A 24154-nucleotide genomic window follows, 5' to 3' on the forward strand; every position below is an offset into this window, starting at 1 on the left:
AATCATGATTTACTCGACTAAATATTAAAGAACTTACAAAAGTAGTACTTACTTTTTTCTTAGATACATGGCAAACCGTAATGAATTGTCATTAATATTTCTATTCAGCTAATCTGAGAAGGCCCACTTCTGGTTCCATGGATGATGGCTGCTGAGCAGATGCCCAAAAAGGATTGGTACAGCATCCTAGGGGCAGACCCATCTGCAAATATGTCAGACCTAAAAGAAAAATATCAAAAACTCATATTAATGGTGAGTCTTTTCTTTGAGATTTTAAATCATGAGGGGAAAAAAATTAATTTTTATATGAAAGCACAAATTTAGGTTTCCAAAAAAATAGGATACCAGTGGCAGGAATCCAGGTATTAATTTGATTTAATTGAACGTTTCAGTAATATTGCAGAAAAACTTAATTTGAGGTGGGAAAGCCTGGTTAGGAGCAGGAGATCTGAGTCAGGCTGCTTGAGTTAGAATCTTGAGTCCATCTCTGAGAATTTGGACAAGTTACTTTTTCTTATATGTGCCAAGGGAGGATTAAATGAAATAATCCATGTAAAATATTTATAAGTGTTGTTACATAATAAGCAAAAGTAGCCACTAGCCACATGTGGCTGTTGAGCACTTGAAATGTGGCTAGCCTGACTTGAGATGGACTGTAAGGGTAAAATTTACATTGGATTTTAAAGACAGTATTTTAAAAGAGTTAAAATAATTTAACAAATTTTATGTTGATTATGTTGATTAAAGTTCACTGGTTTTATTTTTCCTCTACGGTGTCCATCTGCTGATAAACTTCTTAAAAGAATTCTTGATCTCTTATCTAGTTTTCATATCTAGCATTTCTACTGGCTCTTTTTTTAAAGTTTCCATCTCTTTCTCATCTTTTTATACATGTTGTCCACTGTTTCTACTATATCCTTTAATAAACTTATCACAGTTAAAGTCCCTGTCTGATAATTCTTTGTAGTTAATCGAACAGTTTTTATGTGGATTATATGTTGAAATGATAATATTTTGGATTACTGGCTATTTTGTGTTTTATATGCATAATATGCATGCATGTATTTGCACATATCCAAGTTTGTTTCTCTTGCATTTTACTTTTTTAACATTACATATGTAGCCTGCATTTATACTTACATTATATTTCTATTGGGTAATGCTGATTTAGACCATTTATACACTAATTATCAGTTGACTTTTCGTTGTTGTTGTTGTTGCCCAGGCTGGGGTGCAATGGCACGATCTCAGCTCACTGTAACCTCCGCCTCCCAGGTTCAAACGATTCTCCTGTCTCAGCCTCCCAAGTAGCTGGGATTAAGGTGCATGCCACCACGCCTGGCTAATTTTTGTATTTTTAGTAGGGACAGGGTTTCATCATATTGGTCAGGCTGGTCTCAAACACCTGACCTCGAGTGATCCTCCTGCCTCGGCCTCTCAAAGTCGTGGGATTAAAGGCAATGAGCCACCACGCCCGGCTGACTCTTTTTTTTTAAAATGAATTGTAGTGTTTGTAAATATATTTTTCTGAACTTTTATATTCATTTTTTCAGTCTGTATTGTGATGCTTCTTAAGGCAGTGTCTGTAATTCTATACTGAAGTCCAGTTAACTCAGTTTATAAAGAGTAGAGAACCATTATTTATATAGAATTTGTTGTCTCTTCAGTTTAGACCAGTTACATCAATGTTGTTTTGCCAAAACTGTTAATGTTCATTGTAAGAGACAGTAGCTGTTTTTCATCATTAGGATTGTACTAATATTCTTACTTTAGGAAGTATGTCGGACTAAATGACCTTAAGGTACCTTTTGCCTCAGAATTTTTAAAATTTCTGTCAGCAGAATCAAGTAGACTTTATTGAAAAATATCCTAATATTAAACCATCCTTGTGCCTCACTCAGTTAATTGGGAGATGAGGCTGGAAAAGTAGACTGGATCATGCTGGTTCTTGTAGGCCATATTGGCCTTTAATTGGCCAATGAGAAGCAGTCTGCACATAATATGTAGTATCTGTCAAACAGCAAAGTGGATAAACCATTTTACGTATGCGCTGACAATGTGTCAGAGAGTTCTGGTTGCTCTTCATCTTTGCCAATATTTGATGTTATTGGTCTCTTTCATTTTGGCTGTTGGAGTTTTCGCAATTTTGCCACCATTGATGTTTGGGCGGGATAATTCTTTGTTATTCAGCTGTTCTGTGCTTTGTAAGATGTGTGGCAGGATCCTAGATGTCAGTAACAACTAAAAATGCTGCCTGCCTATCAAAATTGCCACATCCCATGAGAATCACTGGACTACTCTACGGCGTCTGTAGTCATACCCCAATGTGGGGTTGTTGCCTTTTAAAAATTTCTCTGATGACTAATGATGTTGAGCCCTTTTTAATGTGATAATTGGCCATTTGTATAATTTTCTTTTATGAAGTGTTTTTTTTTTAATTAAATATATTCTTGATTCTGTATATATGTGGTACATATTTTCTCCTAGTCAGTGATTTACCAGGTCATTTTCTTCATGGCATCTTTTTGATGCAGAGTTTTTTGTTTTGACAAAATATAATTTATCAAATGTGTGTTTTTATAGTTAATACTTCCCATCTTCTCTAAGGTTATGAGAATATTCTTCAATGTTTTCTTCTAGAAGTGGTCATTTGCTTTTACCTTTAGACTTATTTCTGTGTATGGCGTAAGATGTGAGGTCATGCTTTTATTTTTCCTCAGTATAGATATTCAGTTGTTTCAGCATCATTTGTTGAAAACTTTTTTCTCCATTGGACTATCTTGGCAGTATGAGTCTATTACTGGACTCTATTCTGTTTTATATGTTTATCCATTTACTAATACCTCCATCTTGATTACTGTAGATTTATAGTCAGTCTCAAAGTCATTGTAAAATTAGTTCTCTAATACTCTCCTTTTCAAGTTTATTTTGGTTATTCTAGTTTGCTTATATTTCCACAGAAATTTTAGAATCAGCTTGTAAGTGTCTTCCAAAAAAATCTTGCTTGAGTTTTAAACTGGGATTGCAATAATATATATCCACTTTGGTAGAATGGGCATCTTAATAATATTGAGTCTTTGAATCCATACTTAAGCCATCTTTCATTTCTCTCATCAGTATTTTATAATTTTCAGTGTAGAGGTCTTACATATCTTTTTTTTGAATTTCTTTCTAGTTATTTGTTTTTGGTTCCATTGTAAATGGTATTTTAAAAAATATTTCATTTTTCAGTTGTCAATTGATAGTATATAAAATTATAGCTTATTTTTATATACTGGTCTTTTATCTGACAATCTAAGTAAATTTGCTTTTTAATTTTAATAGCTATTTTTGTCAATTTCTTAGAATTTTCTGCCAACATAGTTATGTCATTTGCAAATAATGAGAGTTTTAATTCCATCTTAACAATCTGTATGTCTTTTGTTTCCCTTTCTTGCCTTAATGCACTAGCTGGTTGCTTATATTAAATGTTGCTTCTATTAAAATGTTGTTTCTATTAAAATGCTTCTATTGAAGTGTTAAGAGCAGATATCCTTGCCTTGTTCCTGATTTTAGGAGGAAAACCTTCAATATTTTACCAGTAAGTATACTGTTAACTGTCTGTTTTTAAAGATGCCCTTTATCAGCTTGGGGAAATTCTTCCAATTAATACTTTGCTAAGAGTTTTTATGATAAGTAGGTATTTAAATTTGTTAGATCTTTTTTTTTTTTTTTGCATTTATTGAATTTTGCATTTATTGATCATTTATTGATTTTTCTCATTTAGTTTGTTAATGTGGTGAATCACGTAGATTTTTCTTAAGCCCACTTCTCATTCCTAGGATGAACAAACTTCACTTATCATGAAGCATTATTATATTTATACATGGAGGGATTCTAGTTGCTATTATTTTGTCATGGATTTTTATGTTTAATTTCATGCTATATATTTGTCTGTAATTTTCTTTTCTCATAATGTTTATGTCTAAATTTATTATCATGGTTATGCTAGCCTCATAAAATGAATTGTGATTTCTGGCTTTATAGTGAGGAAGAGAGGTGGAGGTCTAACCAGTTTTTTAGTCTTAACCAGTCTTTCTCTTGTTTAATTTTGCCCCTCAACTCCACTCTCAAAGGTACTTGATGCCTTCCATTCCTCAATTTCTCCTGCCTCTGTGTGAATGAACTCACTTCTTTTTCTCTTTCACTTTAGACTTAGGTTTCAGTTTTTGCAGGTACACTGAATTTGTTATTTATTGATTAATTTTACATCTCTCCAAATTTTGGTATCTTTCGCCTGTTTTTTTCTCTTCTCTCCTGTTCTTTCACCTGTTTTTTCTCTTCTCTCCTTTTTGTTCATACACATTTATGCCTTTTTTTTTTAAAAAAAAAATTATTCCTTTGCTGTTACTATCAAGGAATTTTCAGTGGGAGGAAAGTGTGAGCCAGTTGCTGTGGCTCACACTTGTAATCCTAGCTACTCGTGGGGCTGAAGCAGGAGGACTGCTTGAGCCCAGGAGTTCAAGGCTGCAGTGAAATATGATTGTGTCACTGCACTCCAGCCTGGGCGACAGAGCAAGACCCTATGTCTTATTAATTTGCCATTTAGTGGAAGCTCTGAACCATTTTCTTTTCCCTTTAGAGGCCAGATACCCGTCTGTGGCAATATGCCTTTGCATTTGCACTCTGCCCATTCACTGCCTCACCTGATTCTCACTCATTGTTTCAAAATGATCTTAGTTGTAATTGTGCCTCCACAGCTCTCTACCATATCTGTAGTACATTTCATGGTATTTCTCTAGGACAGGGGAGGTGTAGCTCTTAGATAAGGAGAATGAGGGTAGGTGGACTGTAATAAAAGGCTGAAATTTTTTCCACTGCTTTTCTTTTAGAAGATGAGAAAGACTTGAACATGTTTACACTGTATGGGAAGTAGCCACGGAAAAGCTTGGGATTGAAGTTACAGGAGAGTTTGAATAATTAACAAAAGCAGAAAGGGATGGGATCTCAATCATAGGTAGAAGGATTAGCTTTAGGTAAGAGACAGGATGGACCTGTCTTCATTGTTACAGGAAGGAAGGAAGGAATAGGCGGTTACAGGAAGGAAGGAAGGAATGATTGCAATAGGCAGTTTGTTTGTAGGTTTGGTAGCAGAAAGTTGAGCTCTCATTTGGTACCTTCTTTTTATTCTCTGTGAAGTAGAAGACAAAGTTGTCTGTTGAGAAGGGCGAGAGATGAAGTGAAGCAGCAAATTACAAGAGAGAGAATTTCAACTAGCATTATTCGGGGAAGGCTTCTTGTTGATAGCTATGTATACTAGGGGAGCAAGAAGTCTCAGCTAACAACCTGGCAGCAGGCAACAAGAAACAATACATCTGATATGATTTGGCTGTGTCCCCACCCAAATCTCATCTTGAATTGTAGCTCCCATAGTTCCCATGTGTTGTGGGAGGGACCCAGTGGGAGATAATTGAATCATGGGGTGGAGGGGTTCCCCCATATTGTTCTCCTCATGGTAGTGAGTAAGTCTCTCAAAATCTGACGGTTTTATAAGGGGTTTCCCCTTTCACTTGGCTCTCATTCTCTCTTGCCTGCCGCCATGTAAGACATGCTTTTCACCTTCTGCCATTATTGTGAGGCCTCCCCAGCCATGTGGGAACTGTGAATCCATTAAACTTCTTTTTCTTTATAAATTACTCTGTCCCGGTTATATCTTTATCTGCAATGTGAAAATGGATTAATACACCATCTCATAGCATTTTGCCCTTCTTTTGCCTAGGTTGATGTATCAGTGGTCCTCATATTACAGTTTAGCACAATAATTTATAATCATAATTATGGCCATGAGTTATGTTTGTTTAATTCTGTTTAAGAAGGCAAGGAAGTATAGAGTAGTAAGTGTATAATTAGTAGCATGTGTATTGTACTTAGCAGTTTACAAATGCTTTCACATCTGGTTTTATCTTCTGTAAGGTAGGCTTTGTTACCCCTATATTTGTACTTGAGAACATGAAGGCTTAGTTACAGTTAAGTGGTTTGTCAGAAACAGAATTAGTAAAGGTTATGATCTAGGCTTGATCATGTATCCTCTGACTCTAAATTCTCTCCCATTATATCACACTTCTCATAATTGCCATCTAAAAGGGTTTACTGTTGTTTAAAGGCATAATTTTTATTTTTTCTGGATTTCCACGGACCTCATTTATGCATAGTTAATTAAGTATTATGGAAGGTCAGACATAATTACTACTTTCTTATAATTTTGAAAGGCTCTAGTTTTTTATGGCTTATGAAGTGAAATTTATTTTTCTTACTCTTTTTGCATAAGTTTAGACTTTCTAATAGATTTAAGGAGAAAATTATAAGGGAAAATCATATTATTTATAATGTTTATCAGATTTTTAAAAACAAAAACAGGCTTTTAAAATTCATTTTCTTGTTTCCCAGTTAGAATGATCACATTTTGTTAGTCTGTGTTTTTCAACAGTGTCACAAAACAGTTGGAGAATAAAATTACATTAGACTAACAGCATTTTGTATCTAATTTTTTAAAAAGGCAAACGTACTACATGTACTTTTCTAAGTTCAGAAGACTGAATTTAGCACCTCCTACACAATTAGTTGTTTGGATAAAATATTGCTAAATCGTAGGCTACTAAGTTTACAATACATGTTGATTTAATAAATACTGTTTCCTTATTTCAATTTTTTGTCAATGTAATGCTTACTCAGGGTCCTGATTCTGAAAAAATTCTTACTAATTGAGATATTTTAGAATACTTTAAAGAGAGAGAGAGAGAGATACACACACGTAAAGTGCAGAATTAACTTTAAAGACATTATTCACATACCATACATATTACATATTATAGACATACATATTGGCCTGCTGTGTAATAATTTACAATATATCAAAAAAGTAATTGAACCAACATTTTTCAACATTGTTTTATTAATAGGGACTTTACTTATTAGTAAATCAATTGTGAATTGATTTTTAAATTTTTTTTTTAGTTTTCTATTAAAAACAATTTGAATAGTACTCCACTGCTTTGAAATGATCTAGGGTCCAGAATAATTAGTAATGTTATTCCCATATTTTTTGCAGTTATGCATGTGAAAATTGCTATTTACTTAGGAGAAAGCTTCATCTCAAAAGCTTTGTCAAATTGAGAACTGGGGGTCTTTTCCCATTGATGCTGATAATATTACAGGATACTTTTCAATTGGAAAAGAGTTATTGTGTTGGAAAATTATATGCTTCTGTTATATGTTCTATAATCTTAAAGAAAATCCATGTGATTTGAGTCAGGAGTGTGCAGGATGGTCTTGTTCTTAATGTTGGAAGGGTATAAAATACCACTTAATACTTAAGTGGGCATTCAGAGGGTCTCATTTGATTAGAAATGGTTATATATAGATTAGCTTTAAGCTAGTTATGTAATCCACTTTAATGTCTTGAAAAAGAAAGTAGAAAGGGTTCCTGTACTATAGTCAGAAGAAAATTATCACATTGGAAAAGAAGGGAGTTAAGAACAATTCTTTAAATAGGTCTTTTGAGTACATTACAAAGCAAAAGTGATCTTGATTACAGGAAAGGTACTTAGGCATTAAGAGAAATTTTGTGAAAAACCTCTAGGAGCGTGCTAAGTAAAAATCAGGAAGATATAACTTGTCTTGTAGTCCACATTATAATTTCTGTTACCATAGTTAACTGTTTAGCTGTCATCTAGGTATTATTAACATATAGAATGCACGATATGTAACAATAAATAGTTATGTCATAGAGAGACTCTATTATAAACAATTCTTTTTGATGATAAAAGTGGTAGGAATAGCATTTTAAATGAATAATAACTTTAGCTAACGTGGCACTGAGTTTCAGATACTCTTGTAATCACTTCATGTGAATTAACTCATTTAACTCTGCAAAGTACAATATCATTATTATTCCTAATATATAGATGGGTAAACCAAGGCTCAGAGATTAAGTAACATACTGACAAGCAGTAAGGATTAAGTAACATACTGACAAGTAGCAAGAAATTATGACTTTACATATACTTTGAAAACTGCATTAAAAAAAGCAGGCAGTCAGTTACCTTTCCAGTGTTTTTTTTTAAATATTTCTACCGCATAAATGCAGCAATAATAGATTATATCTTTAGAGAAAAGGTAGTATTTATGTTAAAGATACAGACTAGTGAAAAGTTAAGCATGAACTCTAGAGGGAGGGAAGGAAATTACACTAGAAACTTGGTGAAAAGTTTGAAAGGTGGCAGTGTGGTGTTGTGGAAACCTGAGTTCTTACCATGCCTGATTATTAGTTAATGACATTTACTTCCCCAATTCCTGAGGAATGTAAAAATATGTTAAGAAGTTCATTTTCTTTTATCTTACCCATTTCCACTACAATTGTGCTAGGACAACTAAGGTGTGTCTTAACATACATAAACTCCATGGACCTGAGTTTCTTCATCTGTAAAAATGAGATGCTTATACTACATTACTCTCTAAAGCCAGCTCTGGTATTTGTTCATTTTTTTCTTTCTCTTATTATATTTTCAATTGTCTTCTAGCCAGGGATCCCCAACCCCCAGACTGCGAACCAGTACTGGTCCGTGGCCAGTTAGGAACCAGGCCATGCAGCAGGTGGTGAGGAGCCAGTGTGCGAGTGTTACTACCTGAGCTCTGCGTCCTGTCAGATCTGCTGAGGCATTAGGTTCTCATAGGAGCACAAACCCTATTGTGAACTGTGCATGTAAGGAATGTAGGCTGCACATTCCTTGTGAGAATCTAATTAATGCCTGATGATCTGAGGTGGAACAGTTTCATTCTGAAACCATACTCCCTATACCCCCATCCATGGAAAAATTGTTTTCCACAAAATTGGTCCCTGGTGCCAAAAAGGTTGAGGACCACTGCTCTCGCTGACCCACCAAGTCTGAGAATTTTTTTCTTAATTTAACATATTGTAAGTAACTTTTGGCAATCCAAGATTGATTTGTTGACTCATAATGCTTGCAATTTAAATGAAACAATTAATTGAGACTGCAGTGGTAATGTGTCTCTCATTTGCCATGTTTTTAAGATGAAAAATATCCCCTTTACGGCTTGTTTAAAATGTCATCATTGATAATGCTTTTAAGTTGGAAAATCTGAGTATAAATGTTCCGCAGTTTCCTTTTACAGACAGTGAAAGAAAGAAATTTTTGTTTTTCTTTTGAGACAGTCTTACCCTGTCGTCCAGGCTGGAGTGCAGTGGTACGATCTAGTCTCACTGCAACCTCCGCCTCCCCAGTTCAAGAGATTCTCCTGCCTCAGCCTCTCAAGGAGTTGGGATTACAGGCGCCGCTACCACACCCAGCTAATTTTTTTTTCTTTTTTTGTATTTTTAGTAGAGATGGGGTTTCACCGTGTTAGCCAGGCTGGTCTTGAACTCCTGACCTCAGGTGATCCACCCGCCTCAGCCTCCCAAAGTGCTGGGATTACAGGCATGAGCCACTGTGCCAGGCTGAAAGAAATCTTAAAATAACTTTCTTTTTTTTTTTTTTTTTCATCCTTTTTTTTTTTTTTTTAAATTTATTTATTATTATTATACTTTAAGTTGTAGGGTACATGTGCATAACGTGCAGGTTTGTTACATATGTATACTTGTGCCATGTTGGTCTGCTGCACCCATCAACTCGTCATTTACATCAGGTATAACTCCCAATGCAATCCCTCCCCCCTCCCCCCTCCCCATGATAGGCCCCGGTGTGTGATGTTCCCCTTCCTGAGTCCAAGTGATCTCATTGTTCAGTTCCCACCTATGAGTGAGAACATGCGGTGTTTGGTTTTCTGTTCTTGTGATAGTTTGCTAAGAATGATGGTTTCCAGCTGCATCCATGTCCCTACAAAGGACGCAAACTCATCCTTTTTTATGGCTGCATAGTATTCCATGGTGTATATGTGCCACATTTTCTTAATCCAATCTGTCACTGATGGACATTTGGGTTGATTCCAAGTCTTTGCTATTGTGAATAGTGCTGCAATAAACATACGTGTGCATGTGTCTTTATAGCAGCATAATTTATAATCCTTTGGGTATATCCCCAGTAATGGGATGGCTGGGTCATATGGTACATCTAGTTCTAGATCCTTGAGGAATCGCCATACTGTTTTCCAGAATGGTTGAACTAGTTTACAATCCCACCAACAGTGTAAAAGTGTTCCTATTTCTCCACATCCTCTCCAGCACTTGTTGTTTCCTGACTTTTGAATGATCGCCATTCTAACTGGTGTGAGATGGTATCTCATTGTGGTTTTGATTTGCATTTCTCTGATGGCGAGTGATGATGAGCATTTTTTCATGTGTCTGTTGGCTGTATGAATGTCTTCTTTTGAGAAATGTCTGTTCATATCCTTTGCCCACTTTTTGATGGGGTTGTTTGTTTTTTTCTTGTAAATTTGTTTGAGTTCTTTGTAGGTTCTGGATATTAGCCCTTTGTCAGATAAGTAGATTGCAAAAATTTTCTCCCATTCTGTAGGTTGCCTGTTCACTCTGATGGTAGTTTCTTTTCCTGTACAGAAGCTCTTTAGTTTAATTAGATCCCATTTGTCAATTTTAGCTTTTGCCGCCGTTGCTTTTGGTGTTTTAGACATGAAGTCTTTGCCCATGCCTATGTCCTGAATGGTACTACCTAGGTTTTCCTCTAGGATTTTTATGGTATTAGGTCTAACATTTAAGTCTCTTATCCATCTTGAATTAATTTTCGTATAAGGAGTAAGGAAAGGATCCAGTTTCAGCTTTCTACTTATGGCTAGCCAATTTTCCCAGCACCATTTATTAAATAGGGAATCCTTTCCCCATTTCTTGTTTTTCTCAGGTTTGTCAAAGATCAGATGGCTGTAGATGTGTGGTATTATTTCTGAGGACTCTGTTCTGTTCCATTGGTCTATATCTCTGTTTTGGTACCAGTACCATGCTGTTTTGGTTACTGTAGCCTTGTAGTATAGTTTGAAGTCAGGTAGCGTGATGCCTCCAGCTTTGTTCTTTTGACTTAGGATTGTCTTGGAGATGCGGGCTCTTTTTTGGTTCTATATGAACTTTAAAGCAGTTTTTTCCAATTCTGTGAAGAAACTCATTGGTAGCTTGATGGGGATGGCATTGAATCTATAAATTACCTTGGGCAGTATGGCCATTTTCACGATATTGATTCTTCCTATCCATGAGCATGGTATGTTCTTCCATTTGTTTGTGTCCTCTTTTATTTCACGGAGCAGTGGTTTGTAGTTCTCCTTGAAGAGGTCCTTTACATCCCTTGTAAGTTGGATTCCTAGGTATTTTATTCTCTTTGAAGCAATTGTGAATGGAAGTTCATTCATGATTTGGCTCTGTGTTTGTCTGTTATTGGTGTATAAGAATGCTTGTGATTTTTGCACATTGATTTTGTATCCTGAGACTTTGCTGAAGTTGCTTATCAGCTTAAGGAGATTTGGGGCTGAGACAATGGGGTTTTCTAAATATACAATCATGTCATCTGCAAACAGGGACAATTTGACTTCTTCTTTTCCTAACTGAATACCCCTGATTTCTTTCTCTTGCCTAATTGCCCTAGCCAGAACTTCCAACACTATGTTGAATAGGAGTGGTGAGAGAGGGCATCCCTGTCTTGTGCCAGTTTTCAAAGGGAATTTTTCCAGTTTTTGCCCATTCAGTATGATATTGGCTGTGGGTTTGTCATAAATAGCTCTTATTATTTTGAGGTACGTTCCATCAATACCGAATTTATTGAGCGTTTTTAGCATGAAGGGCTGTTGAATTTTGTCAAAGGCCTTTTCTGCATCTATTGAGATAATCATGTGGTTCTTGTCTTTGGTTCTGTTTATATGCTGGATTATGTTTATTGATTTGCGAATGTTGAACCAGCCTTGCATCCCAGGGATGAAGCCCACTTGATCATGGTGGATAAGCTTTTTGATGTGTTGTTGAATCCGGTTTGCCAGTATTTTATTGAGGATTTTTGCATCGATGTTCATCAGGGATATTGGTCTAAAATTCTCTTTTTTTGTTGTGTCTCTGCCAGGCTTTGGTATCAGGATGATGTTGGCCTCATAAAATGAGTTAGGGAGGATTCCCTCTTTTTCTATTGATTGGAATAGTTTCAGAAGGAATGGTACCAACTCCTCCTTATACCTCTGGTAGAATTCAGCTGTGAATCCATCTGGTCCTGGACTTTTTTTTGGTTGGTAGGCTATTAATTATTGCCTCAATTTCAGAGCCTACTATTGGTCTATTCAGGGATTCAACTTCTTCCTGGTTTAGTCTTGGAAGAGTGTAAGTGTCCAGGAAATTATCCATTTCTTCTAGGTTTTCCAGTTTATTTGCGTAGAGGTGTTTATAGTATTCTCTGATGGTAGTTTGTATTTCTGTGGGGTCGGTGGTGATATCCCCTTTATCATTTTTAATTGCGTCGATTTGATTCTTCTCTCTTTTCTTCTTTATTAGTCTTGCTAGTGGTCTGTCAATTTTGTTGATCTTTTCAAAAAACCAACTCCTGGATTCATTGATTTTTTGGAGGGTTTTTTGTGTCTCTATCTCCTTCAGTTCTGCTCTGATCTTAGTTATTTCTTGCCTTCTGCTAGCTTTGGAATGTGTTTGCTCTTGCTTCTCTAGTTCTTTTAATTGCGATGTTAGAGTGTCAATTTTTGATCTTTCCTGCTTTCTCTTGTGGGCATTTAGTGCTATAAATTTCCCTCTACACACTGCTTTAAATGTGTCCCAGAGATTCTGGTATGTTGTATCTTTGTTCTCATTGGTTTCAAAGAACATCTTTATTTCTGCCTTCATTTCGTTATGTACCCAGTAGTCATTCAGGAGCAGGTTGTTCAGTTTCCATGTAGTTGAGCGGTTTTGATTGAGTTTCTTAGTCCTGAGTTCTAGTTTGATTGCACTGTGGTCTGAGAGACAGTTTGTTATAATTTCTGTTCTTGTACATTTGCTGAGGAGTGCTTTACTTCCAATTACGTGGTCAATTTTGGAATAAGTACGATGTGGTGCTGAGAAGAATGTATATTCTGTTGATTTGGGGTGGAGAGTTCTATAGATGTCTATTAGGTCTGCTTGCTGCAGAGATGAGTTCAATTCCTGGACATCCTTGTTAACTTTCTGTCTCGTTGATCTGTCTAATGTTGACAGTGGAGTGTTGAAGTCTCCCATTATTATTGTATGGGAGTCTAAGTCTCTTTGTAAGTCTCTAAGGACTTGCTTTATGAATCTGGGTGCTCCTGTATTGGGTGCATATATATTTAGGATAGTTAGCTCTTCCTGTTGAATTGATCCCTTGACCATTATGTAATGGCCTTCTTTGTCTCTTTTGATCTTTGATGGTTTAAAGTCTGTTTTATCAGAGACTAGGATTGCAACCCCTGCTTTTTTTTGTTCTCCATTTGCTTGGTAAATCTTCCTCCATCCCTTTATTTTGAGCCTATGTATGTCTCTGCGTGTGAGATGGGTCTCCTGAATACAGCAGACTGATGGGTCTTGACTCTTTATCCAGTTTGCCAGTCTGTGTCTTTTAATTGGAGCATTTAGTCCATTTACATTTAAGGTTAAGATTGTTATGTGTGAACTTGATCCTGCCATTATGATATTAACTGGTTATTTTGCACGTTAGTTGATGCAGTTTCTTCGGAGCCTCGATGGTCTTTACATTTTGGCATGTTTTTGCAATGGCTGGTACCGGTTGTTCCTTTCCATGTTGAGTGCTTCCTTCAGGGTCTCTTGTAAGGCAGGTCTGGTGGTGACAAAATCTCTAAGCATTTGCTTATCTGTAAAGGATTTTATTTCTCCTTCACTTATGAAACTTAGTTTGGCTGGATATGAAATTCTGGGTTTAAAATTCTTTTCTTTAAGAATGTTGAATATTGGCCCCCACTCTCTTCTGGCTTGGAGAGTTTCTGCCGAGAGATCTGCTGTGAGTCTGATGGGCTTCCCTGTGTGGGTAACCCGACCTTTCTCTCTGGCTGCCCTTAAGATTTTTTCCTTCATTTCAACTTTGGTGAATCTGGCAATTATGTGTCTTGGAGTTGCTCTTCTCGAGGAGTATCTTTGTGGCGTTCTCTGTATTTCCTGGATTTGAATGTTGGCCTGCCCTACTAGGTTGGGGAAGTTCTCCTGGATGATATCCTGAAGAGTGTTTTCCAACTTGGTTCCATTTTCCCCCTCACTTTCAGGCACCCCAATCAGACGGAGATTTGGTCTTTTTACATAATCCCATACTTCTTGCAGGCTTTGTTCATTTCTTTTTCTTCTTTTTTCTTTTGGTTTCTCTTCTCGCTTCATTTCATTCATTTGATCCTCAATCGCTGATACTCTTTCTTCCAGTTGATCGAGTCGGTTACTGAAGCTTGTGCATTTGTCACGTATTTCTCGTGTCATGGTTTTCATCTCTTTCATTTCGTTTATGACCTTCTCTGCATTAATTACTCTAGCCGTCAATTCTTCCACTTTTTTTTCAAGATTTTTAGTTTCTTTGCGCTGGGTACGTAATTCCTCCTTTAGCTCTGAGAAATTTGATGGACTGAAGCCTTCTTCTCTCATCTCGTCAAAGTCATTCTCCGTCCAGCTTTGATCCGTTGCTGGCGATGAGCTGCGCTCCTTTGCCGGGGGAGATGTGCTCTTATTTTTTGAATTTCCAGCTTTTCTGCCCTGCTTTTTCCCCATCTTTGTGGTTTTATCTGCCTCTGGTCTTTGATGATGGTGATGTACTGATGTGGTTTTGGTGTAGGTGTCCTTCCTGTTTGATAGTTTTCCTTCTAACAGTCAGGACCCTCAGCTGTAGGTCTGTTGGAGATTGCTTGAGGTCCACTCCAGACCCTGTTTGCCTGGGTATCAGCAGCAGAGGCTGCAGAAGATAGAATATTTCTGAACAGCGAGTGTACCTGTCTGATTCTTGCTTTGGAAGCTTCCTCTCAGGGGTGTACTCCACCCTGTGAGGTGTGGGGTGTCAGACTGCCCCTAGTGGGGGACGTCTCCCAGTTAGGCTACTCAGGGGTCAGGGACCCACTTGAGCAGGCAGTCTGTCCCTTCTCAGATCTCAGCCTCCGTGTTGGGAGATCCACTGCTCTCTTCAAAGCTGTCAGACAGAGTCGTTTGCGTCTGCAGAGGTTTCTGCTCCTTTTGTTGTTGTTGTTGTTGTTGTTGTTGTTGTTGTGTAGCTGTGCCCTGTCCCCAGAGGTGGAGTCTACAGAGACAGGCAGGTTTCCTTGAGCTGCTGTGAGCTCCACCCAGTTGGAGCTTCCTAGCAGCTTTGTTTACCTACTTAAGCCTCAGCAATGGCGGGCGCCCCTCCCCCAGCCTCGCTGCTGCCTTGCCGGTAGATCACAGACTGCTGTGCTAGCAATGAGAGAGGCTCCGTGGGCGTGGGACCCTCCCGGCCAGGTGTGGGATATGATCTCCTGGTGTGCCTGTTCGCTTAAAGCGCAATATTGGGGTGGGAGTTACCCGATTTTGCAGGTGTTGTGTGTCTCAGTTCCCCTGGCTAGGAAAAGGGATTCCCTTCCCCCTTGCGCTTCCCAGGTGAGGCGATGCCTCGCCCTGCTTCAGCTCTCGCTGGTTGGGCTGCAGCAGCTGACCAGCACCGATGGTCCGGCACTCCCCAGTGAGATGAACCCAGTACCTCAGTTGAAAATGCAGAAATCACCGGTCTTCTGTGTCGCTCGCCCTGGGAGTTGGAGACTGGAGCTGTTCCTATTCGGCCATCTTGCTCCGCCCCTTAAAATAACTTTCTAATTATCTTCTGATTTACCTAGCTGAGAGGAAATATATGAAGGATGATTTAGGGCATTATTATATTTATCATGTAGTCTAGCTTAAAAGAATTATAGTGTTTCAGAGACTCTGAAAAAAAAAATAATAAAATCTCCCAGTAAAGAAAAACCCAGGACTCAATGGATTCACTGCTGAATTCTACCAAACATTTAAAGAACTAATACCAATCCTACTACACTATTCTGAAAAATACAGGAGGAGAAAATACTTCAAAATTCACTCTACAAGGCCAATATTACCCTGATACAAAACCAGACAAAGACACATCAGAAAAAGAAAACTGTAGGCCAGTATTTCTGATGACTATTTGTGTAAAAATCCTCAACAAAATACTAGCAAACCAAATTCAACAATATGTTAAAAAGATCATTCTTTGTGACCAAGTGGGATTTATCCCTCAGATGCAAGGATGGTTCAGCATACACAGAGCAATCAATGTGATCCATCTTATCAACAGAATGAAGGATAAAAACCATATAATCATTTCAATTGATACTGAAAAAGCATTTGATAAAATTCAACATCACATCAATGTAAAAACCCTTGAGAAACTGGTTATAGAAGGAACATACCTGAATATCATAAACACCATATAGGACAAACCCACAGCTAGTGTTATATTGAATAGGGAAAAAGTGAAAGGCTGCTCTAAGATCCGGAACGTGACAAAGATGCCCTCTCTCACTGCTGTTATTCAGCATAGTACTGTAAGTCCTAGTTAGAGCAACTCAACCATCTGACAAGGGGTTAATAACCGGAATGTATAAGGAACTTAAACAATAGGTGAAAAATTTGATTTTAAAATGGGCAAAAAACTTAATAGACATTTCTCAAAAGAAGATGTACAAATGGCAGACAGGTGTATGAAAAGTTGTTCAATCAACATCATTGATCATCAGTGAAATAAAAATAAAAACTATGAGGCAATGTCATCCCACCCCAGTTAAAATGACTTCTATTAAAAAGGCAATAACAAATGCTGGTGAGGAGGTGGAGAAAAGGGAAACCTTGTACACATTTGATGGGAATTAAATTAGTGCAACCACTATGAACAACAGTTTGGAGGTTCCTCAAAAAACTTAAAGTAGAACTACCATATGATTCAGCAATCCCATGCTAGTTATATACTCCAGAAAAAGGAAATTAGTGTATCAAAGAGATATCTGCACTCCCATGTTTATGACAGCACTATTCACAATAGCCAAAATTTGGAAGCAACGTAATTGTACATCAACAGACAAATGGATTTAAAAATGTATATATACACCACAGAGTACTATTCAGCCATAAAAGTGAGATCTCGTCATTTGCAACAACATGCATGGAAAGAGGAGGACATTATATTAAGTGAAATAAGCCAGGCAGAGAAATGCAGACTTTGCATGTTTTTACTTATTTGTGGGAACTAAAAATTAAAACAATTGAGCTCACGGAGATAGAGAATAGTGTAATGGTTACCAGAGGCTGGAGAGGGTAGATAGGTGGGGGAGAGGGCAGTGGGGATGGTTAATGGTTATAAAAAATAGAGCTAGATAGAATGAATAAGATGTATTTGACAGCACGACAGGGTGACTGCAGTCAACAATAATTTATTGTGCATTTAAAAATAAAAGAGTTTAATTGGATTGTTTGTAACATAAAGGATAAATGAGGTGATGGATACCCCATTTACCCTGCTGTGACTATTATGTGTTGTGTGCCTGTATCAGAATACCTTATGTAATCCCTAAATATATATACCTACTATGTACTCATAAAGATTAAATATATACCAAGTAATAAGGCCCACTCCTAATAGTTTTAGACCCAGAGAAATATTATAAAGTCTACATACCACATGCTTGCATAAACATTATCAATCAAGCTAAAATTAAATAAAATATGTTGATATTCTATCTTAAAAATATATTTTCCTTACAAATATACTTTCATATAGACCTGGAAGACCAGGATTAAATTTAGAATTATTTGAGTTTCTTATGGACTGAATCCTTATGTCTCCCCCAAATTCAAATGTTGAATTCCTAACCCCCAGTGTGACGACATTAGGAGGCAGGGCCTTTCGGGGGTGATTAGATCATGAGGGTGGAGCCCTTGTGAATGAGATTAATGCCCTTATATAAGAGAAACTAGAGAAATCCCTCACAATGTTTTTTATTTTTTATTTTTGAGACGGAGTCTCACTCTGTCGCCCAGGCTGGAGCACAATGGTTTGATCTCAGCCCACTGCAACCTCTGCCTCCCAGGTTGAAGAGATTCTCCCAGCTCAGCCTCCCGATGGGGTTTCACCATGTCAGCCAGGCAGGTCTCAAACTTCTGACCTCAGGTGATCTGCCCGCCTCGGCCTCTGAAAGTGATGGGATTAGAGGCATGAGCCACTGCGCCCCATCTCCCTCACTTCTTTCACAATGTGAGGACAGAGGAAGCCATCTATGAAGCAGGCCCTCACCAAACAATAAATCTGCTAGTGCCTTGATTTAGGCAATATATCATTGTTATTTAAGCAACCCAGTCTATGGTTTTTACGTTGTAGCAGTCCAAATGGACTAAGACAGAGTCCTTGGGCTTCTATGCCCAAATGCAGCAGTACAGAGACAGCTACCACTTGTCCTACCTTGCTGCTTTTTCTACCCACAGCCAGAGATATAAGCTTCGTCTTGACTTCAGGCTGTTTGGGCAGGGGATTCTTTTGTCCTGAGCCCCTAGAAGGAGTGAAACATAACCTGTAACAGGGCACATAGGAGACTTATATGCAGATCCTCTTAGCTAAGGACATTGTGGGGTATGGCAATAGAGAAAGGACCAAGAGCACTCTCTAAAAGCCGGCAAGGTGTGCTGTGGTTTGAATATTTGTCCTGTCTAAAACTCATGTTGATATTTAATCACTGTTGTAATGGTGTTAAGAGGTAGGAGTTTTACGAGGTGATTAGCTGTGAGGGCTCCACCCTCATGGGTAGGATTGGGACCATTAGAAAAGGGCAAGTTCAGTTCCCTCTTGCTCTCTCTTGGGCTGTATCCGTGTTATGTGAGGATTCAGCATAACCCTCCTCTTCAGAGGATGCAGCATGCATGGTGTCATCTTGGAAGCAGAGATACTGGGCTCTGACCTGCTTGCACCTCGATCTTGGACTTCACAGCCTCCAGAACTGTGACCCAATACATTTCTGTTTTTTATAAATTACCCAGTCTCAGATATTTTGTTATAGCAGCATAAAGTAGACTAAGACAAGGTATAAATTAATTGTAATATATATTGGCCAGGCGCGGTGGCTCAAGCCTGTAATCCTAGCACTTTGGGAGGCCGAGACGGGCGGATCACGAGGTCAGGAGATCGAGACCATCCTGGCTAACACGGTGAAACCCCGTCTCTACTAAGAAATACAAAAAAAACTAGCTGGGCGAGGTGGCGGGCGGCCTGTAGTCCCAGCTACTCGGGAGGCTGAGGCTGGAGAATGGCGTGAACCCGGGAGGTGGAGCTTGCAGTGAGCTGAGATCCGGCCACTGCACTCCAGCCTGGGCGACAGAGCGAGACTCCGTCTCAAAAAAAAAAAAAAAAAAAAAAAATTGTAATATATATTTATATTATTGTACCATCTATTCTGGTTATTTGCTGTAGTTATGTTCTTTGAAGTTGCCACAAACACTGAATTAGCAAATAGTAAAAAAAAAACATTGATCCTAGGGGAAATGTAGGGTTAGGTTCCTGAGAGCCTCTGCTCACAGTTTCCTCAGGTGATCAATAAAAGGCTTTGTTTTATGTTTGTTTTTGTTTATAACATGTTATTTAATATATATTGTTGATTTATTTAACATTGAACTTACGGTTAACAGCACTGTAACTCATGCGTGAGTGACACTTACCTAAGCATATGTGTTTTCCCCATAAGGCACATCATGGGCTTCTTGCTCTTAGGAACACTAAACAACACTTAATACACTAATTGGGAGCCATTTGAAATGGCAAAATTGCCAACAAAAGGTAAAAAATGCAAAAATCATGGCACTAAATAGACTGTGAAAAGGATACTTGCAGTGTGAGAGCTGAAAGAAGGAGGCATAGCATTACCTTGCTTAATTTCAGCTGGGAAGATGCATGTCAAGTGACTCAAGTTTTTCACCAGTCTGCACATGTCACCAATGACCAAGAAAGCATTGCTAGTATTGATATGGGGGTTATAAATAAATTTTAGGAAGTAGATGAATTTGCAAATGTGGAATCCGTGATTAACGAGGATCAACTAATTACGTTGGAAGGCTTGCTCTGATGGCCCTCCTCTTCCACCACACTTTTTTTTTTTCATAATACAGATGTTTGATAGGTATTCATAAAATAAAAACCAAAATACCATTGCACTCTGAAGTTAAAAAAAGTTTCTAAACAACTCTTGACTCAAAGAAAAATGTAAAACAAAAGGAACCATATTTAACAAATGTTATGTTAGCATCTGTGAAATACAGCTAAAATAATTATCAAATAAAATTTATAGCATTAAATACTTATGTAAATAAGGAGAAAAAAATAAATGAATTAAAACCCAGGTAAAAAGTTAGAAAAAGGAAAATAGAGTAAATCAAAAGAAAGCAGAAGAGAGGAATTGATACGAAGGTAAAATCAAAAGTAATGCTTTAAAATACAAAAAAAAAGTGGAACAAACAAAAAGCTGTTTTGTTATAACATTATTGCAGGTTACATTGCATGTTGCAGAGGTTTGATGTATAGATTATTTTGTCACTCAGGTGATAAGCATAGTACCCCCAATTGGTAATTTGTTGATCCTCACCCTCTTCCTACCCTCCACTCTCAAGTAGGAACTGGTGTCTATTGTTCCCTCCTTTGTGTCCATATGTACTCAGTGTTTAGTTCCACCTTAATAAATAAGAACATGCAGTATTTGGTTTTCTGTTCCTGTATTAGTGCACTTAGGAGAGTGGCCTCCATCTCCATTCATGTTGCTGCAAAGGAATGATCTCGTTCTTTTTTTTTATGGCTACATAGTTTTCCATGTTGTATTAATATATATACCACATTTTCTTGATCCAGCCTAACGTTGATGGGCATTTAGATGGATTCTTTGTCTTTACTATTGTGAATAGTGCTGTAATGAACATACACATTCATGTCCCATGTGTCTTTGTGGTAGAAGGATTTATAGTCCATTGGTTTTATACCCAGTAATGGGATTGCTGGGTCGAATGATTGTTCTGTTTTAAGTTCTTTGAGGAAACACCAAACTGCTTTCCACAGTAGCTGAACTCATTTGCATTCCCACTAGCAGTGTATAAGCATTCCCTTTTACCTGTAGCCTCACCAGCATCCATTATTTTTTACTTTTAGATGATAGTCATTCTGACTGTACACCCCATTTTGAAAAAAAATTAAATTTTGTTCAAAATATATTTACTCATACTGTGTAATTTGGTTTTTACAAAACACTGTGAAGTATGCGGACATATTTTTTATTCACTGACTAAATATTAAGGGTCTTGTAATGTGTCAGGCACTGTGCTAGGTGCTGTGGATTTAGTGGTGAATATAGGCAAAGGTCCTTGCTCTCATGAGTAGCTTATAGTTTGGCAAACATTCTTTTCATTTTTCAAATGAAGAAATTGTATGCAGTTGAATAACTTTTCTAGGATCACAAGATTTGTAATAACAGAACCAGAATCCATACTCAGTTTTTAGTATTTTAAAAATCAATGTTGCTCCAGTTATCTCTTGTATCTTTAATTTCCCCTTTCCATTAGCTTTTTCCACTCATCCAGTAAAATGTCTTCAAAAAAATTCTCCATTGACCTTGGTTCTTCGAACTGTCACTCCTTTCTTCTTGCGAAACATTAATTGACTACTATCCACTGGCTTCTCAGCCCACTCCCTTTCACCACTGTCAGTCTTCTAAACGGTGACTACTAAAGTGGCCAGTGTTCCTTATTTGCCAAACATAGTGGATTTACTGTGACATCTGATATTGTCATAAGTCTTGAAATTTGAAATTTCTTCCTCTATGGGCAGGAGCATGTCTTTCCTGATTATCTTCTTGCCTGTCTGAGCACTGCTCTATTTTCTTTTCCAGCGTCTGTTCCTCTTTGTGATATAAATGTCACTGTTCTTCTGAGTTTTATTTGACCCTCTTGACTTAACACGAAATCAAGGATTCTTCTTCTGAGTCTCAGGGGACTTGGGAGGTCTGTTAACCCCTCAATTATATGCAAATTTTATCAGATTCTTAGAGGAGTTCAAAACTCAAAAAAGTTGACACAGACTGCTCTCTGTGTATTCCTTTAGCTTTATCTGCTGCATGAGTGACTTCCAAATTTATGTTCCCTACTTCCTACGTTTCCCCTTGTCTGACTCCCACCTTTGATCGTCAGCAGCCTTAGCATAGTTCCTCAGGAGTGCTGCCGTAGCACAGTGGTTTCTTTATTGCCAATCTACCTACCTATTCTCTTACCCATTCCATCCTACTATCAGTTTAGAATTGTTTTTGTCTTTGAAACAAAAATATGATTATGTTCCTATCATGAAAATAATGTGGAGTTTTAATTATGGGCATATCCACATTTCTTGGCAAACTAAAAATCTCCCTATGATTTGACCCCAGTCTAGCTTTTCAACTTCATCTCCCTTTTCCCTGTCCAACCACTCTTTCACTCATTCTCGGTCTGACTTACAGTTCTGCATTTCGTAACTCTAATGCCCATTTTAGTACTTTCTTGTCTTGTATTTGCTACTTCCTTCTCCCTGGAATACCCTTTCCTCCCCGATCCTCCACAGTTTCTCCATAGCCAACCCTATGCATCCTTCAAAACCTAGTCATATATCACCTTTATTATAAAACTGTCCCCAACTTACTCCAAGTGAAAACTTTTTCATGCTGTCATCTTATTCATGAACCTCATCCTTCCCAATGCATTATAATAAATTGTTGACATGCGTACTCTTTACCACTAGACTATGAGTCCCTCAAGGATAGGGATCCCCGTTTAATCATCATGGTATCTTCATTGGCTGGCACAATATCTGGTTTGTTATAAGGTAGTAGATAAGTATTTTTTGATGGATAAACATTTTTAGCATGCTAGTCTTACACGTGGGTTATATTTTCTCTTAAGCACAAAACCTTAAAAGGGTTTAAAAACATTTAAAAAACCATGTTTCATTTGTTAACTTGCATAAAAGATAAATGAATCATTGACTGCTTCTTTAGGCAATATTTTGCTAAGCAATAGGTGGCAGTAGTGTGTTGTACTTGACTTTACCTTTGTGATTTTTTTTTTTTTTTAGCTTTCGTAATCTTAATGCAGTGTCAAAGTATAAAGGACACAATTGCAGTACTCTGATACCTAACTTTTTGTAACATGATCATGTTTTAAGCAAGTGAGCATCTCATGGAAAATAAAGCAAAACAACAACAAAACACAGCCAAAGTCAGTCAATGTGCATCTCTCTCTTGCCTATCTAAACTATATTCAGATTCATTAGAAAATTACAACTGCATGGTCCTAACAGCATTTCCACATTTCCACACTAACTTTTTAACAGCCGCTTCAAAATAACAGTGATTTGCAATAATGAAAATCAAAAATTATCTCAGAGGATATATGTTTCTCTTTTTTCCCCCCCAAGACAGAGTCTTGCTCTGTCGCCCAGGCTGGGGTGCAGTGGTGTGATGTCAGCTCACTGCAACCTCTGCCTCCCAGGTTCAAGCAATTCTCCTGCCTCAGGCTTCTGAATAGTTGGGATTACAGGTGCTTGCCACCACGCCTGGCTAATTTTTGTACTCTTAGTAGAGACGGGGTTTTGCCATGTTGGCCAGGCTGGTCTTGAACTCTTGACCTTGTGATCTGCCCATCTTGGCCTCCCAAGTGCTGGAATAATAAGCGTGAGCCACCACGCCTGGTCCGATTTTTATTTCTTGATATCCTAAGAAGCCTACTTAGGCCTTTATTTCAAAAATAGTATATTAAGTTCATTGACTAACTACAGTTATTAAATGCTTTATTTTTCTTCTTTTACCCCTTTTTTCCCCTGTCAGTATTAAGGTCACTTATCTTGTTTATTGAGCTTCATTTAGGTGACTTTCTCTCATCATTAGGTAGTTAGAATTAAGGGTTCTTGTCACCTCTCTAGCATTAGGTATGCAATCCCATCATTAATTTTGAACACCTATATATGAGAATGTTACATACCTGTATACCTATATACGTTAGTATATTTCATTTCATTTGTTGTTTCCTGTAGCTTATAAAGTTAAATCAGTTGAAGTTTTATTTAAAGAACAGTTGTACATTTTAGGTCGACAGCATTTCTGCAAATAAAAGAAATAGATAACTTTTATAGGAAGCAGTGTTAGCATTGATTCA

The 24154-nt window shown here is 37.6% G+C and overlaps 2 protein-coding genes and 1 long non-coding RNA gene across 7 annotated transcripts in view; 1 reads left to right on the top strand and 2 right to left on the bottom strand.

Annotated features, from left to right (window-relative positions):
* Positions 1 to 157, bottom strand: part of DCDC1 (doublecortin domain containing 1) — a 508775-nt gene extending 508618 nt beyond the window's left edge. The window contains exon 1 of the mRNA XM_021926829.2: positions 53 to 157. The gene's annotated coding sequence lies outside the window, so the exon portion shown is untranslated. The remainder of the gene's footprint in view (positions 1 to 52) is intronic.
* DNAJC24 (DnaJ heat shock protein family (Hsp40) member C24) overlaps positions 1 to 24154 on the top strand; it is a 63453-nt gene that overhangs the window by 782 nt on the left and 38517 nt on the right. For all 4 annotated transcript variants that reach the window (XM_017948525.3, XM_017948527.3, XM_017948526.3 and 1 more), the window contains exon 2: positions 109 to 252. In XM_017948525.3, the coding sequence (XP_017804014.1) occupies positions 142 to 252 (111 nt within the window). In that variant the 5' untranslated portion in view covers positions 109 to 141. The remainder of the gene's footprint in view (positions 1 to 108; positions 253 to 24154) is intronic.
* LOC103877575 overlaps positions 15650 to 24154 on the bottom strand; it is a 35992-nt gene continuing 27487 nt past the window's right edge. The window contains exons 3-4 of one of the 2 annotated variants that reach the window (XR_637327.4): positions 23981 to 24099; positions 15650 to 15774 (exon numbers count right to left, since the gene is read on the bottom strand). This is a non-coding gene — a long non-coding RNA (uncharacterized LOC103877575). Of the gene's footprint in view, positions 15775 to 18292; positions 18496 to 23980; positions 24100 to 24154 lie in introns of those variants that run through there. The other variant, XR_004177649.1, reaches the window with a different exon arrangement.

This window comes from Papio anubis, chromosome 12, assembly GCF_008728515.1.
Source record: "Papio anubis isolate 15944 chromosome 12, Panubis1.0, whole genome shotgun sequence".
In the NCBI taxonomy this organism is placed as follows: domain Eukaryota; kingdom Metazoa; phylum Chordata; class Mammalia; order Primates; family Cercopithecidae; genus Papio; species Papio anubis.